The following is a 14,241-nucleotide window of genomic DNA, read 5'->3' on the forward strand; positions in this document are numbered from 1 at the left end:
TCTAGCTCCACTCTGATACATTGATACATTTGTGAATTAATGAGTTAATGGAGAAAGTGGTCCACAATGGTGAACACACCCAGTGGAAAAAGAATGGCAAGAAGGAAAAGAGGCAAAGAATAAGTATTAAAATGATGAAAATGTGGGACACCACAGCATACCATGTGAGAAAGACAGGATGTCTCTTCCTACAAATTATTGTCCAAACCCAGACACTTAATGAAAGTGGTGGGCTATTGATAATAAACTGGATGGCTCAGTTCCTTATCCCTGTGAATCTATAATTGATAGTCTACCAATTCTAATGGTCTAGGAAGGAAGAAGAATAGTGGCACCAATCTAGTGGGTCTGATTCCTTTTTAATCAGTTATCATCTACAGCCTTTGGAGGCTAAGATAGTAACATTCTTGAATACCTCTCCAACAAATCGGGAATTATGATCTGAAGCACCAAAAAGATCATCCCAAACTTTTCTAGTCAGCTCTGCCTCCAGTCCTGCTCATCCAGATCTCCACTTTATCACCATCAGTTTCCTCTTGTTTTTACTTCCTTTCCAAGTTGCATTATTATAAACACATTTGTTTCTAATAACTCGTAAGCATCTGCTACCTAGAAATCCTACTAATTATTCTTTCAGCTCATTTTCATACTGCTATCATTATTCACTTACTCAATGAATACATCAAAGGATCTGAACCGACATTTCTCCAAAGAATAAATACAAATGGTCAATAAGCATATAAAAAGATTTTTAACATCAGTAGCCATCAGGTAAATACAAATGAGATCCCTTCATACCCACCAGGATGGCTAGAATTAACAAAAGAGAAGGGGGGTGGGAGTAACAAGTATTGGTAAAGATACAGGGCACTGGAACCCTCATACACATTTTTGGGAATGTAAAATGTTGCAGCCACTTTGTAAAAATGTAAGGCAGTTCCACAAAAGGTTGAACACAAAGTTTACCATATGACTCAGCAATTCTGCTCCATTTCCAGAGAAATGAAAACACAGGAACATGGGTATGAATGTTCATAGCAGCATTATTCATGGTAGCCGGAAAGTAGAGATAAGTCAAATGTCCATCAACTGATGACTGACTAAAGAAATGCAACATGTCCATATCATAAAATATTATGAAAAAGAACAAAGTACTGGTACATACTACAACCTGTATGAACTTTCAAAACATGTTAAGTGAAAGAAGCTAGATATGAAAGTCCACATATTATATGATTCCATTTATATGAAATGTCCAGAATAGACAAATCTGTAGAGACAGAAAGTAAATTAGAGGTTGCCAGAGATGGGGGTGAGGAGAGTTGAGGGAAATGGGGAATGGCTGCTAATGGACATGAGGTTTATTTCTGGAGTGATGAAAATGTTCTAAAATTGAATGTGGTAAATGTTGTGAAACTGTGAATATACTAAAAAAATCATTGAGTTATATACTTTAAATGGGTGAATTATATGATATATGAATTCTATTTCAATAAAGCTGTCTTTTTAAAAAATATTTTAAAAACTTAACAGATTATATACTTTTCTGTGTGACTTTTTTTGTATGTCAAATATGTCTCCATTAAAAAGAAAAAATGCTTGGAATGGGAATATATTTTTCATGAATGCATTTTAACACTGTATCTAGAACCTGAAATGCCAGATGTTCATCACGAGATTATTTATAGTGGTGGGTACCTGGGACAACCTAGACATCCCACAATAGGAGAGTAACATAGTACATCCATAACATGAAATAATAAACAGGTAATGTTTTTAACATATATTTAATGATATGGAGAAGTATTTAAAAGAAGAAACAGGGTAATCATTTTTATGTAGCATATAATTCTAATTGTGTAGTTTTTTATGTATTTACCTATGTGTCTGGGTGAGACGAAAAAAGCCTGGAATTTAATGTTAAAAATTGTTGAGTTGCTATTGTGGAGTGGAGCAACGAGAGGTACTTTTTATTTGTTTTATAATTCTCTGTAATTTCCAAATAAAATATATATTACTTCAACTTTGACATATAAAACCTATTCTCTATTTCATCTTCGTAATAGTCGTGGTGGAACGTATGGTATTAATATTATGTATCCTAGCGAAATGCATGTAAGACAAGGCCATCACTACTCTGCTGACCAAATTTTCCCATCTGTTTTATTTCCATGACTCTGAAAAAGAGTAAACAATAAATTTTAATATCTTTTGCAGGTTATCAATGCTGCATTAGCTTTAGCAGCAAAACCACAGAGTAAATTGGCCCAAGAGAACATGGATCTGTTTAAGGAACAGTGGGAAAAACAAGTCCGCATTCTCACAGATGCTGTTGATGACATTACTTCCATTGATGACTTCTTGGCTGTCTCAGGTAATGAGCTAGTTCCCCAGAGACGCATGTGAGGATATGCATAATTACTTTTGTCTAAGTTATAATAATGGACAACCAAAAGCCCCCAAGTCTGGGCAGGTAAATTATTCTAGCAATAATATTGTGCAGGTTTTCATTTTAATTAAAAAAAAAAAAAAAGGCCACCACCACCTCCTGAGCAACGGGAGATGGGATTGGAGATGTTGCTGTTGTGGCAGGGGTGGTCCCAATCCTAGAAAGCATGAATTAGAAAGCTGGCTGGCAGGCCGGGCACGGTGGCTCACGCCTGTAATTCTAGCACTCTGGGAGGCCGAGGTGGGCAGATTGTTTGAGCTCAGGAGTTCGAAACCAGCCTGAGCAAGAGTGAGACCCCGTCTCTACTAAAAATAGAAAGAAATTAATCGGACAACTAAAAATATATATATAGAAAAAATTAGCCGGGCATGGTGGCACATGCCTGTAGTCCCAGCTACTCGGGAGGCTGAGGCAGGAGGATCGCTTGAGCCCAGGAGTCTGAGGTTGCTATGAGCTAGGCTGACGCCACGGCACTCTAGCCTGGGCAACACAGTCAGACTCTGTCTCAAAAAAAAAAAAAAAAAAAGAAAAGGAAAAGAAAGCTTGCTGGCAGAGGTTTTTCCTTGCTTGCACAGAATGAGATCCTCCATCTGTGACCTGTAGAGCACTATAACCGTCCACCCCTCTTGCCACTATTGTTTTTAGAAAAAGCGTTGAGCTGTATCCTGGTAGAGGCTGTGGTGATTTGCTGTGAGCCTATGAAACTGAGGAGAATGGATTCTCGGCATCACCTTTAATTTCTTTTTTAAAATAATTTTTTCCCTTCTTGGAAAGCTTCTCTTCTGTCTCTCAGAAATGATCATAGTTTAACTGCCTACTTTTCCAAAGACTCACTGTCTGCGTGATGCACAGATAGAAAACAGAGAGGAAATATTTAAGTGCCATTTAATTATGAACTTGCAAAAAATAAATCTAGATAATTCACCTCACAAAAACAGTTGATTTCATTATACAAACATAAACGGGTAATGACATAGTAAATTGCATTCATATAGAAAATGTCTGTCAAATGCAATTCAGTGTTTATCACACAGAGATAAATTTTAATCCCATCTCCTTGGAGTTGAATAACTATAAATGCATTCTCCATTTAACAGGGCCTCTGTTGCCCTCGGCTGCACAGCTTGCTCACTGAAAGCGCCAGACTTCCTGAGGCCAGTTGCTGTGGGCAGAGTCAGTGGCTGAGTTCTTCTAGGGCTGAAACTACCTGTCACTCCAGGGAACCACAGGCTAGAATGTGGGAGATATGAGTGGCAGTGGGGCTTGAAACAGAAGCAGGGCTTAAGTACATGCACAGCACAGTCCTCCAGCGGTGACCTATATAAGGGTGACCATGTGTTCCGCATAGCAATGCTTTCCTGTCTTCGCACTCTCTCCTTGGGACTGATAGCCTTGACTTCACTTGAAAGTGGAGAGCAGGCAATCGTAAACTGCAAGAGGAGGGGTAAACCATGTTGCTGCAAGGCTGCCAAATTGCAGGTACTAGTACTTTAAAACAAAAACTCATTTGCAAGCACATCTTTGCAGGTGCCAAAAATGCAGCAATGGCTTTTTTGGGAAATCTTGGCCTTCTGTTGTTTTTCCCAATGAAATACTGAATTATTCTTTTTCATAGGTTTAGAGAAAAACATTCCACCTTCACAGCACACTTTTAAGCAAACAACAAATTCTGAAATCTAAATGCAACCCCCCTCCCGCAATATACTACAATCTTAAAGTTACTTTTTTTGTGATTAGGTTGGATATATGTCAGGCTTGTTCTCAAGGGATTTTCAGTCCTTTTTACAGCAAAATAAAATGTAGTGAAATCAAATGTCCTTCATGCAACGTTCTTCAAATCAAAGAACAAAAAGGGATTCCGCAGCAACAAATCCAGGCAGTATCTTTAGGGTATCTGACATAAAACAGAAGAACGATAAAGAGAAATCATATTCTTTAAGAGATACACATTTGTTTGGTGAGTGTGTTCAGTTTTCATGCAGATGTATAAGAGAGGGTTGACTTGATGGAAAGGAGTTTAGACAGTTTCTATTTGGCAAATAAAAACACGGAACAATTCTCTGTCAGAAAGTGCTGTTTTCAGAGCATCTGAATTTTAGAGGTCTACCTGGTGTGTTTTTCTAATGTTCTGTCACAGACTTGCTTAGGAATGTCGAGTAATTAAATAATTAATAGGGCAAGGCTATTATTCACAATGCCTCTGATTTTTATGGTACGTTTTTTAGGGGCATGGGCGAAGGGAGGAGATAAGCAGATGCTTGTGCAGATTCCTACTGGAATGACCCGTTACTTTTCAGCATTCAGACTCCTGTACCCTCACACACCTGCCTCACGCGTGGCAGCTTTAGCTTTATGTGGGTGGACTAGAGATGTCTCCCCATCTCATCTGACACACAGTCTTGGGAGGTGTCATCTGCAGCAGTCATGGCCAGTATTCAGGTAAGAAGCCATGTCTTGGCCTCACCTGACCTGCCCCATTTGCCAGTTTCCCTGGCCCTGAGGCACACTGGTACTTCAGGGGCCCCACAGTGAGAAAGGTTTGTTTCTTAATGGAGGGGCTACCTGGCAAGTACCCAGCACAGGATCTGGCTTAAGGCAGGTGGGCTTCATGGAATTGCACTAAATGAAATGTAAGGATGCTCCTTGACTCCTTGGAGTGGTTGTTTTCTACTATATCCTGGGGTCTTAAGGCCCTTTGGTGCAGTGTGAGAGGTTTTGTGGAATATTTCCACTAATAATTTTACACCATCAAATTCTCTTGGAATCCATGAGTCCTGGATATTTGCTGAAGCCCTGCCCAGTCACTGAGAACCATCCAAGGAAAAGTATTTATGGAATAGGGCTGAGGACCTTCTGCTGCTTCATCTCTGCTCTTCCTGGATATTGTCACATTGGTTCCAGAAGTTCTGTCTTACTCATCTCAAGTCATGTCCTGATTTGTGGCCCAAATAGTAATAGTCATCTTGTGTATAATCTGGTACAGCCACCAAGACCCCAACACCAGCATTTTATGAGGCTGTAGGGCAGGGGGAACTTGGATCACTGCATGCCAAATATGAGACCTTGGCATTTGCATGTAAGAAGGAGACTTGCATGCTACCCCCAGGAAGCAGGGGCAGTGTCTCCTCTTCCCCAAGCTATTCTATTCAGAATACAGCCTTGTAAATATTAGAGATGGTTTAGGATGCTAGAGAGCATTCAGCAAACCAAGAATATATTTATATTGACTGATCCCTTAAGGAGAGTGGTTTGAAATTTATCAAAGTGATAAAGACTGTTTGAATCTCATTTGAATTGTATTTGATAAATGTTTTCCATGGAAATGCTATTTACTTTCTCTTTCACGTGTTGAAATTTTGGCTCCCTTTTTAAAAAGATGCAAGTGGTTGCTTAGAGTAGCTAATTGGGTTTATTAACATTTTTTACCAAATGCTCTTGGAAACAATGTTGCATTAAATACTTTGGAGCAACACATAAGAGTGGTAATTTGTACTCTCCTTCATTAAGTGTCAGTGTGTCCAAAGAATTTGGTTTGATTAGGAGGCCATTAAATAAAAGGATTATTGGACCTAATTTTTGGTTTTGTGTGTTTAATAGCAAAAATGCAAAACTGTAGATCAGAGACTCTTCAGATCTAGTGATAATAGGTAGTGGTGAAGTTAGAAGGTTTGATTTCTGAGTTCCATGCGCACTAGCTGTGCAGCTTTGGGTGAATCACTCAGAACTTATGTGTCCTGGTTTCTTCATTAATGGTGATTTAAAAAAAAAAAAAAAGCCTACCATAGAAGAGTTAAAAGTCACATACTCAGAATAGTGCCTGTCATATAGCAGGTCCTCTACATACAGTGTGAAACTGTTATCATTTCCTACATGTGCACAGGCTGCACTGTTCAAGATATCCAGGGCAAAAGGCACAAAGAACAGGCCCTGTTATACGCTGTGGACTGAGGTTCTTGCAGCTTCTTGGAGGATGCCAGTTGGTGTGGTTCCTGTAGGGCAATTAGGTACCACATGTCTACTTTGAACATACATGCCTTTTAACTGAGTAATCTCATTGCTAGAAATTTTCCTCAGGGTTATGTCACAAATGTTTGACAGAATACCTGTACAAGGAAGTTTTTTTCAACTGAAATTCCAAGAAAAGACTGGATAAGTAAATTATGGTCTCTCCATCTGTTTAGTAGGGTACTATGCAGCCATTAAAATGGATGAGGTGGATCTGTAGGGCCAGACGTAGAAAGGTTTTCAAGTGAAAAAGATACAATAGTATCCATAATATCCTTTTATGTTCATTTACACGTAGTTGTGCATGTTTATAGATTGTTCGGTATGTATGAATTTTTTTTCCTGTTCGAAGCGCACCTACAAATAAAGACTGAATTGAATAGTCTTCCATAGGATTGGTGTGTCTACTCACAATGGACCTATGCTGAGTTTCCTTGGAAATTCAATTAAAGCTAAAATGATTTATGGTTTCTGTTAATGTGAGTGCCTCCTAACCCCCCATGTTTTCACATGACCAGGGGATCCTCACTCCCCCCTAGGGTTTAGTTGCAGAGAGCAGGTTTGGTGCTACGTCCTGGGCAGTGGCTTTCCTAGAGACGCTGTTCTGTAAGGGTAGAGAGTACAACTTTAGTCAGCTTCCTGAAATAGAAGTCTTTGTCACTAAAAAATGGCATACCCTTTCCTGGTTTGGATTCTCTGTTAGGAAGCCAGTTTGAATTCAAGAAAGTCTAAATTGATTTTTTTTTTCTTTTAAACTACAGAGGGGTCTAGACAAAGGTTAACAAGTCCTTGGTGGAAGTTTGGGTTACTTTGTTTCATGAACAAAAAGGAATGCTGTACTTCACTGATTCTAAGATGTACTCCCCCCGCCCCCAAGTATTAACAATCCTGAAACAGGGATGAGTCTTCAAATCAATGATATGAGAAAACGTCGGTTCATACTTTGTCAGGAGCATCTTTTCTTTTCTTTTTTACTCCTTTACTTTCCATAGTAAAGTCCACATTACATCTCACGTATCAGTTAGATCAGTAAAAGCAGCAGTTTGTAACCCAAGGCCTTGTATGGTTCAGTTTAAATTAGGATGTAAAGTTTGTAGATAAAAGATGCTTGTTTGTTTAAGATCTGTACATAAAAGAAAAGGTGCTTGTGATGGGCTCCAAATCCATTTATTCTTGTAATTGGTTCAAATATCCCTGTTAAAATTTGTTTATGCTAGAAGCTTAATATGTTTAATCTTTCAGTAGTACAGTTGTATAAACCTTAGCAAGTCTCATAATTTGTAATTAATAGAGCCCAAAATATAGTCTTAACTATACTGCAGTAATCTCTTTCCCTTCTCTAACAGGAATTCTTATAATACCTTGGCTTTCCCTGGAAAGGTGTTTTTACTAAATCTTTTTTTCAGTTCTTTCACATCATTGGTTCTTTCTTTCTTATTGTGATTTTTCATCTTATTCTATCCTATCTGTGGCCTCAGAACAAAAAGACCCTTCTGGAGTCTCTGCCTACAGTCTGTTGGGAACTTAAAGAGAGGAGAGTTCTCCTGGTCTATGGGGCATTCTGAATGAAGCCTAAAGCTCTGGCACCACAGTGGCTTTATTCGTTATCTCCGTTCCAGATACTGTCATGTATAAATAACTTGGCTGAGTATGTTAGCAGAGGTTGTGAGGGAAGGGACAGTGTCTTCTGGAAGTGGATTAAATCAGAAACCAGTCCTGGATAATGACATGACAAAACATTAGGTCAGGACTGGCAAAAAAAAAAAAAAAAAAAAGTCCAGATGTGTTTCTTAAACAGATTGCGTTTCCCGTATTGTTCTGGCTCCTCCAGAGAAACTTGGCCCGTGAGTCTTTCACCTATCATGCCAGGCACTCTCACAGTTTCGGGGAGTGAGCAGGTCTTGCTGCTTTTAAGAATTCTTACGTGTCTTGAAGAAACTCCTTCGTGAGTAGGAAGGAAATGGCCAGGTGACAACCTGGGGCTTTCCTTCGTGTTGCCTGCCCACTGCATGGAGTCTGGGCAGCCCCATCATTTGGACTGTTTGTTAGTGGTCTCTGTAGTTCTGGGTCAGTGAGAACATTCCCTCTTCCATTCTAGGTTTGCCCTACAGATCTGCATAGTACCCATAATTCATTTATCCACTCTTCTCTTAAACATTTTGATTGTTTCCACTTTGCTGTTACAGATGAGGCTGAACAAGTGAACCCCTTGCTCTGGGGTTCCTAAAAATACAGTAGCTTTCTGCCTTGAGGAAAAGTAGTTTTGGTATGTCCTCCAACTGGCAGCAGCCATTTGTCAGCTTAACAGGATTCAAGGGTTTCTGCCTGTAAGGACCCTCTGAGGTAAACATCACAGCAGGCCTATCTGCCTACCATGACAGGGTTACTAAATATTTCACCTCATCCCTTAGCGCCCTCCAGAGGAGACTTCAGTCTGCTTTCTAGCACCTTCTCCTATCCCAGGGCTTGCTGAAAGATCGTCTTGAGTATCATCAGCATCTCCTAGCAGGAGAGGGGAAGGCCAGGGTGGATAAAGCCTGACAGTGAACTTTTGTCCCAGTTTAGACTTTGTTTGGGACATAAAATCAGTGAAATTATTGAGGAGGAGCAGTTACTGAGGTTTCTATGTAAGAATTTTCTGCCTGGCTTACAGAAAGAAACAACTGTGCCTCAAAGATAGGCATCTCTCTCTTTTTTTTTTTTTTTTTTAAATCCGGAATGAAGATTGTTACTCTTGGGGGTGATCACAGGCTGAGTTTCTGTGGAACAGTTAATCTGGTGTCTCCAGTGAAATGATACATGTAAAGCTTTTGGCACTGTGGCTGGCACCAAGCAAACATGCAATAAATGATGGATGCCAACTTAGGATTGTCATGGAAAGCCATCTCCCTCATGCAGCTTTTTGCTTGTTCCTCAGAGAATCATATTTTGGAAGATGTGAACAAATGTGTCATTGCTCTCCAAGAGAAAGATGTGGATGGGCTGGACCGCACGGCTGGTGCAATTCGAGGCCGGGCAGCCCGAGTCATTCACGTGGTCACCTCAGAGATGGACAACTATGAGCCAGGAGTGTATACAGAGAAGGTTCTGGAAGCCACTAAGCTGCTGTCCAACACAGGTACAGGGACTCTCTCCGTTTCCAGTGCTCCCCACACACAGTCGGCCTGGGAAGGGCAGGCCATCCTGTTAGCTCTGGCCTTGTGCTTAGGAAGCAGTCAGAACTCTGGTGTCCTGGTACTTCAGACCCGTGAGAAGTTGGTCAATCAAATTCAGGCTTCACAAGCACATTTTCTTCATGTGTATCTCATGAGTAATCCTGGGACTAATTCTGAACACACTATTTAATATGAACTTCTGAGTTAAGTCTCCTATTAGTGAATAAATACTAAATTAACGTGGTTCCCATTCTTAAACAAGGCTTCAAGTTCTCATTTCAGGTTCTAACCATCTAAAACCTATACTGCAGAGACAAAGAAGATGATTTTAGTCTTTCTAAAATACTGCATTTAATTTATTTCAATCGTAAATACGCTTCACATAGGTAGAAGCAGAGGCTCTTCATCATAAGCCTCCCCTCTTTCTGTCTGCCTTGGGGGTTTGGGGAGGCCGGTGGAACGATGCTGTGTGCTGGACCAGGGGGATCTGCCATGCCTCTCTTCTCTGCAGTCATGCCACGGTTTACTGAGCAAGTAGAAGCAGCCGTGGAAGCCCTCAGCTCAGATCCTGCCCAGCCCATGGATGAGAACGAGTTTATCGATGCCTCCCGCCTGGTATACGATGGCATCCGGGACATCAGAAAAGCCGTGTTGATGATAAGGGTGAGTAACTGCATTTCAGACATTTTAACAGCTTCTTTCTTATCATTTGTTAAACTCGAGCAATGCATCATTCTGGAACTCAGCAGATGCAGTGGCAGTATATTAAAACCATGAATCTAAAAGCTGTTAGAATGAGATATATTTAATTATGTTGTCTAAAATGACTGTTAGTTGTAAGTTAGAGCTCAAACTTGGGCTGAGAAGGGGAACTAGCATGAGTTGACGATTTAATTTAGGGCAGTCTCCACAATGCGAGGCTTCAGTTTGAGTAAGAAAGGAAATTACAGAAAGTAAAGGTTCTTAAGCTAATTTCAGAGAAGGGAGAATTTTGTTACTGCAGGCTGAAGTGATTTTTCACATGGAGTGCCCCTCTCCTGGAGGAGGCTGCAGGCAGACAGGATGCTAGAACCCCAGGGTGTTCAGAGTGAGGATTAGGGACTGTGGCAGCCCCTGGTGATGCTCCCAGGCTTGTGGCCAAGTGTCGAGCTTCTCTCCCCATAGCTAAATGGAAGTACACCTGCTCTGGGAAGAAGCCTTCTAGGGCAGAAGTGTGGTCAGCCCGGAGGGCTTGTAGCAAGGGCAGAGGAAAGAGGCCTGTGAAGCATCTGGGCTCTTGCTCCTTGCTTACTGTCCTGCTCTCTGACACTATTCCTATCTTAATTCAAGAATCATCCTTCCAACCCCTAGGCCCCTCAGTTTCTTGATGTCTTGTCCTGCCCCGACTTCGACTCACTTCCATAGCCGCACCTCAGCCCTTGCCAACGCCACTGTCTGCACCCCTCCCCATTTTACCATTTAGCCTATTCCCTCTAGCTGTGACTCCCAACAATCCTTTGAATCCACCATGGTCTTCATTTGGTGTGTCCTCCCCATTTGTCACTCTTACCTCCTCGGGTCCTTGTTTCACTCCTTGTATACGTTTGAGTCCGTGTTTGCCAATATAATCACTCCTTTGCCCTGTCTTACTTCCTTGCACTGGCCTTACCAAGTGCCGTGCTGGCAAAATCCTCCTCTCACCTGCTGAGCATCGTGTGGGTCAGCACAGCCGTCCTAATGAGGGTTGCTGGAGCGTGGCTGCGAGTGGGCCCTGGTGCCCTGCAGTAGGCACTCGCCCACCCACCCACATGCGCCCCCTCCTATCTGGCCTTGTTGCCAGTTTCACTGCGGATACTGAGGCCATTAGAACCCCCCATCCCCACCTCCCACCCCTATGCCAGGGACTCTGTTTCCTCTAGCACCATGGGTGCTCTTAGCAGTGCTCCTGGCTGAGGCCATCCCCTGCACTGGGACACTCTTAACAGATCCCTCTGCCTGCTGTTACTTCTTCCATTTTAAAGGGAAGAAACCGCCCCCTCCCCCCCCAGTCTCCTTTGCTGGTTTCTCCCCCATTTTGAACCTGCTGACATTGGTGTGGCCTGTTGTAGAGTCCCTGACCGTTTCTCTTTTTCCACCTATGCTCACTCCCTTGGTGTGTGGTTCCCTGTGAATCCCATCTAAAGGCTGACTCTAAGTTCCAGTTTGTCCAGCCAACTTGCCTACTTCCTCTCAGGCTTCCTACGCCCAAGAACAAGCTCCTGATCTTTTAAACCCCAGCTTGCTCCATGCAGTTGGCACAGGTTAGTTGACGGCAGCTCCGTCTTCCCTTGCTCAGGCCCAAACCTTGGATTCCCTTTGATTCCTCTTTTTGTCTCATACCTCACCTCTGCTCTATCTGCAAATCCTATTGGCTTTACCTTCACAGTGGGGAATCTGAACATGTTCTCACCCATGTGCAAGCCCCCAGCACCTCTCAGCTGGTTTCCCTATTCCCATCCCTAGGTGCCTGCAGTCTCATTGTCCCCAGGGCAGCCAGAGTGATTCCTCTAAGCTTCAGTCAGATCATGCTGTCTTCTGCACCATACTCTTCAAAGGCCACATAGTCCTTAGACTGGCCTACAAGGTCTTTTGGAACCTGAACCTGTCACCTCTCTGGTCTCCTCTCCTACTGCTCTCCCTTTTGCTCACAGGACTGAGCCTGTGAGCTGAGTCCTTCTTCTGTGGCCTCCTTGCTATTCATCTGGTTCCCCAGGTAGACACTCTACCCACAGCTACCTCCATGTTGCCACCTGCACTGCTTTGAGAGTACCTTCCCGCTTTATTTATCACTGATTTATTTATAGCACTGATCACTTTTATTATGTCATACAATGTGGTTGGTTGGTTGGTTGTCATTTCTCCCATTAGACTATATGTGAGAGCAGGGATTTTGCCTGTCAGTCACTTTGTATCTCTGGGGCCCAGAACAGTGCTTAGCACACAGATACCCAACAAATACTTGAATAAAAGAAAAAAAGTTATTTGGTTTTTCTTGGCAAGAACAGGTCTTGGGTCCAGGATGGGCTGCTGGGGAGGTCGGGAAGCAGAGATGGTGGTAGGAGGCACGCCTTCGAAAAGCTCCTTAACAGACTCAGCACTGAAGGTATCTGCAACTGTGGCATCATGTTTTGTGCCACCAAGTCAACAGGACCTTGTGCTGATATACTCTCTGTGGCTCTCTGGTGCCTTGTGTGACCGCCCACTGTTCTTTCCTCTTCTCATCCCGGGACAAAGCCTAGACACTCCTGGGGTTTCAGAGCGCTTCTCACACGTCCCCTCATTTTAACCTCACAGCAAGTCCTCGGGCTGGGCTTGGATTCGGTCCTGGGCAGATGAGGGACTCGCCTCACTGCCCTCCCTGTCACAGGCCAGCCTGCCGGGCCGAGAGCCAACCCCAGCTGTTTTGCCTGCTGCCCCCTTACTGATAACTGCCAGAAAACGACATTATGTTTCAAGTCAGTAGCTAATCACGAGAGGCTGGTGGTTTGTGCAAAATAAGAGATTTATTTCATGATTAAAGCAAAGAGCTAGGACCAGTAATCAGTCCCTTTGGTATTTACTCAGCCCTTACCTGCCATATTCTCCCTCTTTTCCTTTGATAAAAGTCAAAAGAATACTTTAAAACACATTGCCTATTTTAGTCCTCTAAGCAGCCTTGGTACCCTAACAGAAGGCCCAATACTAATTTAATTTTCTTTTTGCCATAAAGTAGGGAAGTTATACAAATCTTAATGCTGTATAAAACACTTCTGTTTTTAAGTCAGCATCTTTTCCACCCAGGACAATTTTCACCTTTGTCTTAAGCTGCAGTGTTGGGGAATTATGTTAAAAAGTGAAAGCCATGTGTGATACAAAGAGAATCTTGGCTCCATGGTAGAAACAGCCGTGCACATGGTGAAAGAAACCAGGCTCCATGGGAAGGGCTGGTGTGGGGCCCGGCATGGCCCCAGAACGAATGATGAGCAATTTTAACGTTACTGCCCGCACCACTGGGACACTCAAGTAAAATCCAGTATTTGGGGCCTCCTTGCCCCTGGCCAAGAGGCTCTGGTGAGTGGCCCAGGGCTATGTCTGACTCTCGATCTCTTTCTTGGTGGGCAGACCCCTGAGGAGTTGGATGACTCCGACTTTGAGACAGAAGATTTCGACGTCAGAAGCAGGACAAGCGTCCAGACAGAAGATGATCAGCTGATAGCTGGCCAGAGCGCCCGGGTAAGGAGGCCCTCCTGGGGCAGTGTCACTTGTCCCTGTTAGGCCCTGCCCTTTTCTTTTCCAGGAAAAAACTCTCAGTATTCAGAACCCCATTCTGTCCTTTCTCTGGCAGTAGGACTGATGTTACCGACATCGTGACACCTGCTAGTCAATTGTAGGTTCCTCCAAAGTGCCTCCTCAGCTGTGCCCTGGGGCTTTGCTTTATGATAGAGCCCTGGGTCAGGAAAGGCCTAGGATTTAGTCAATGCAACATTTGTTGAAAGGATTGTAAAATTTGAAAAAGATTGCTGCCTTTGACCATCTCAATGATACCATGGGTATGAACTATTTAATTATTCATGGGTTTCAAAAAATAACAGTGGTACATTCAAGAATACCAGTCAGAGCCACTGCATTCATTTG

General features: G+C 42.7%; 1 protein-coding gene across 1 annotated transcript in view; it reads left to right on the forward strand.

Annotated features, from left to right (window-relative positions):
• The window catches only part of CTNNA1 (catenin (cadherin-associated protein), alpha 1, 102kDa), a 176,610-nt gene that overhangs the window by 156,542 nt on the left and 5,827 nt on the right, over positions 1-14,241 (forward strand). Inside the window, exons 11-14 of the mRNA XM_012646360.1 lie at positions 2,218-2,374; positions 9,372-9,572; positions 10,121-10,272; positions 13,729-13,839. Coding sequence (XP_012501814.1) covers positions 2,218-2,374; positions 9,372-9,572; positions 10,121-10,272; positions 13,729-13,839 — 621 coding nt within the window. The remainder of the gene's footprint in view (positions 1-2,217; positions 2,375-9,371; positions 9,573-10,120; positions 10,273-13,728; positions 13,840-14,241) is intronic.

The sequence above is a fragment of the Propithecus coquereli genome, unplaced genomic scaffold (genome assembly GCF_000956105.1).
Source record: "Propithecus coquereli isolate 6110/MARCELLA unplaced genomic scaffold, Pcoq_1.0 Scaffold242, whole genome shotgun sequence".
Classification (NCBI taxonomy): domain Eukaryota; kingdom Metazoa; phylum Chordata; class Mammalia; order Primates; family Indriidae; genus Propithecus; species Propithecus coquereli.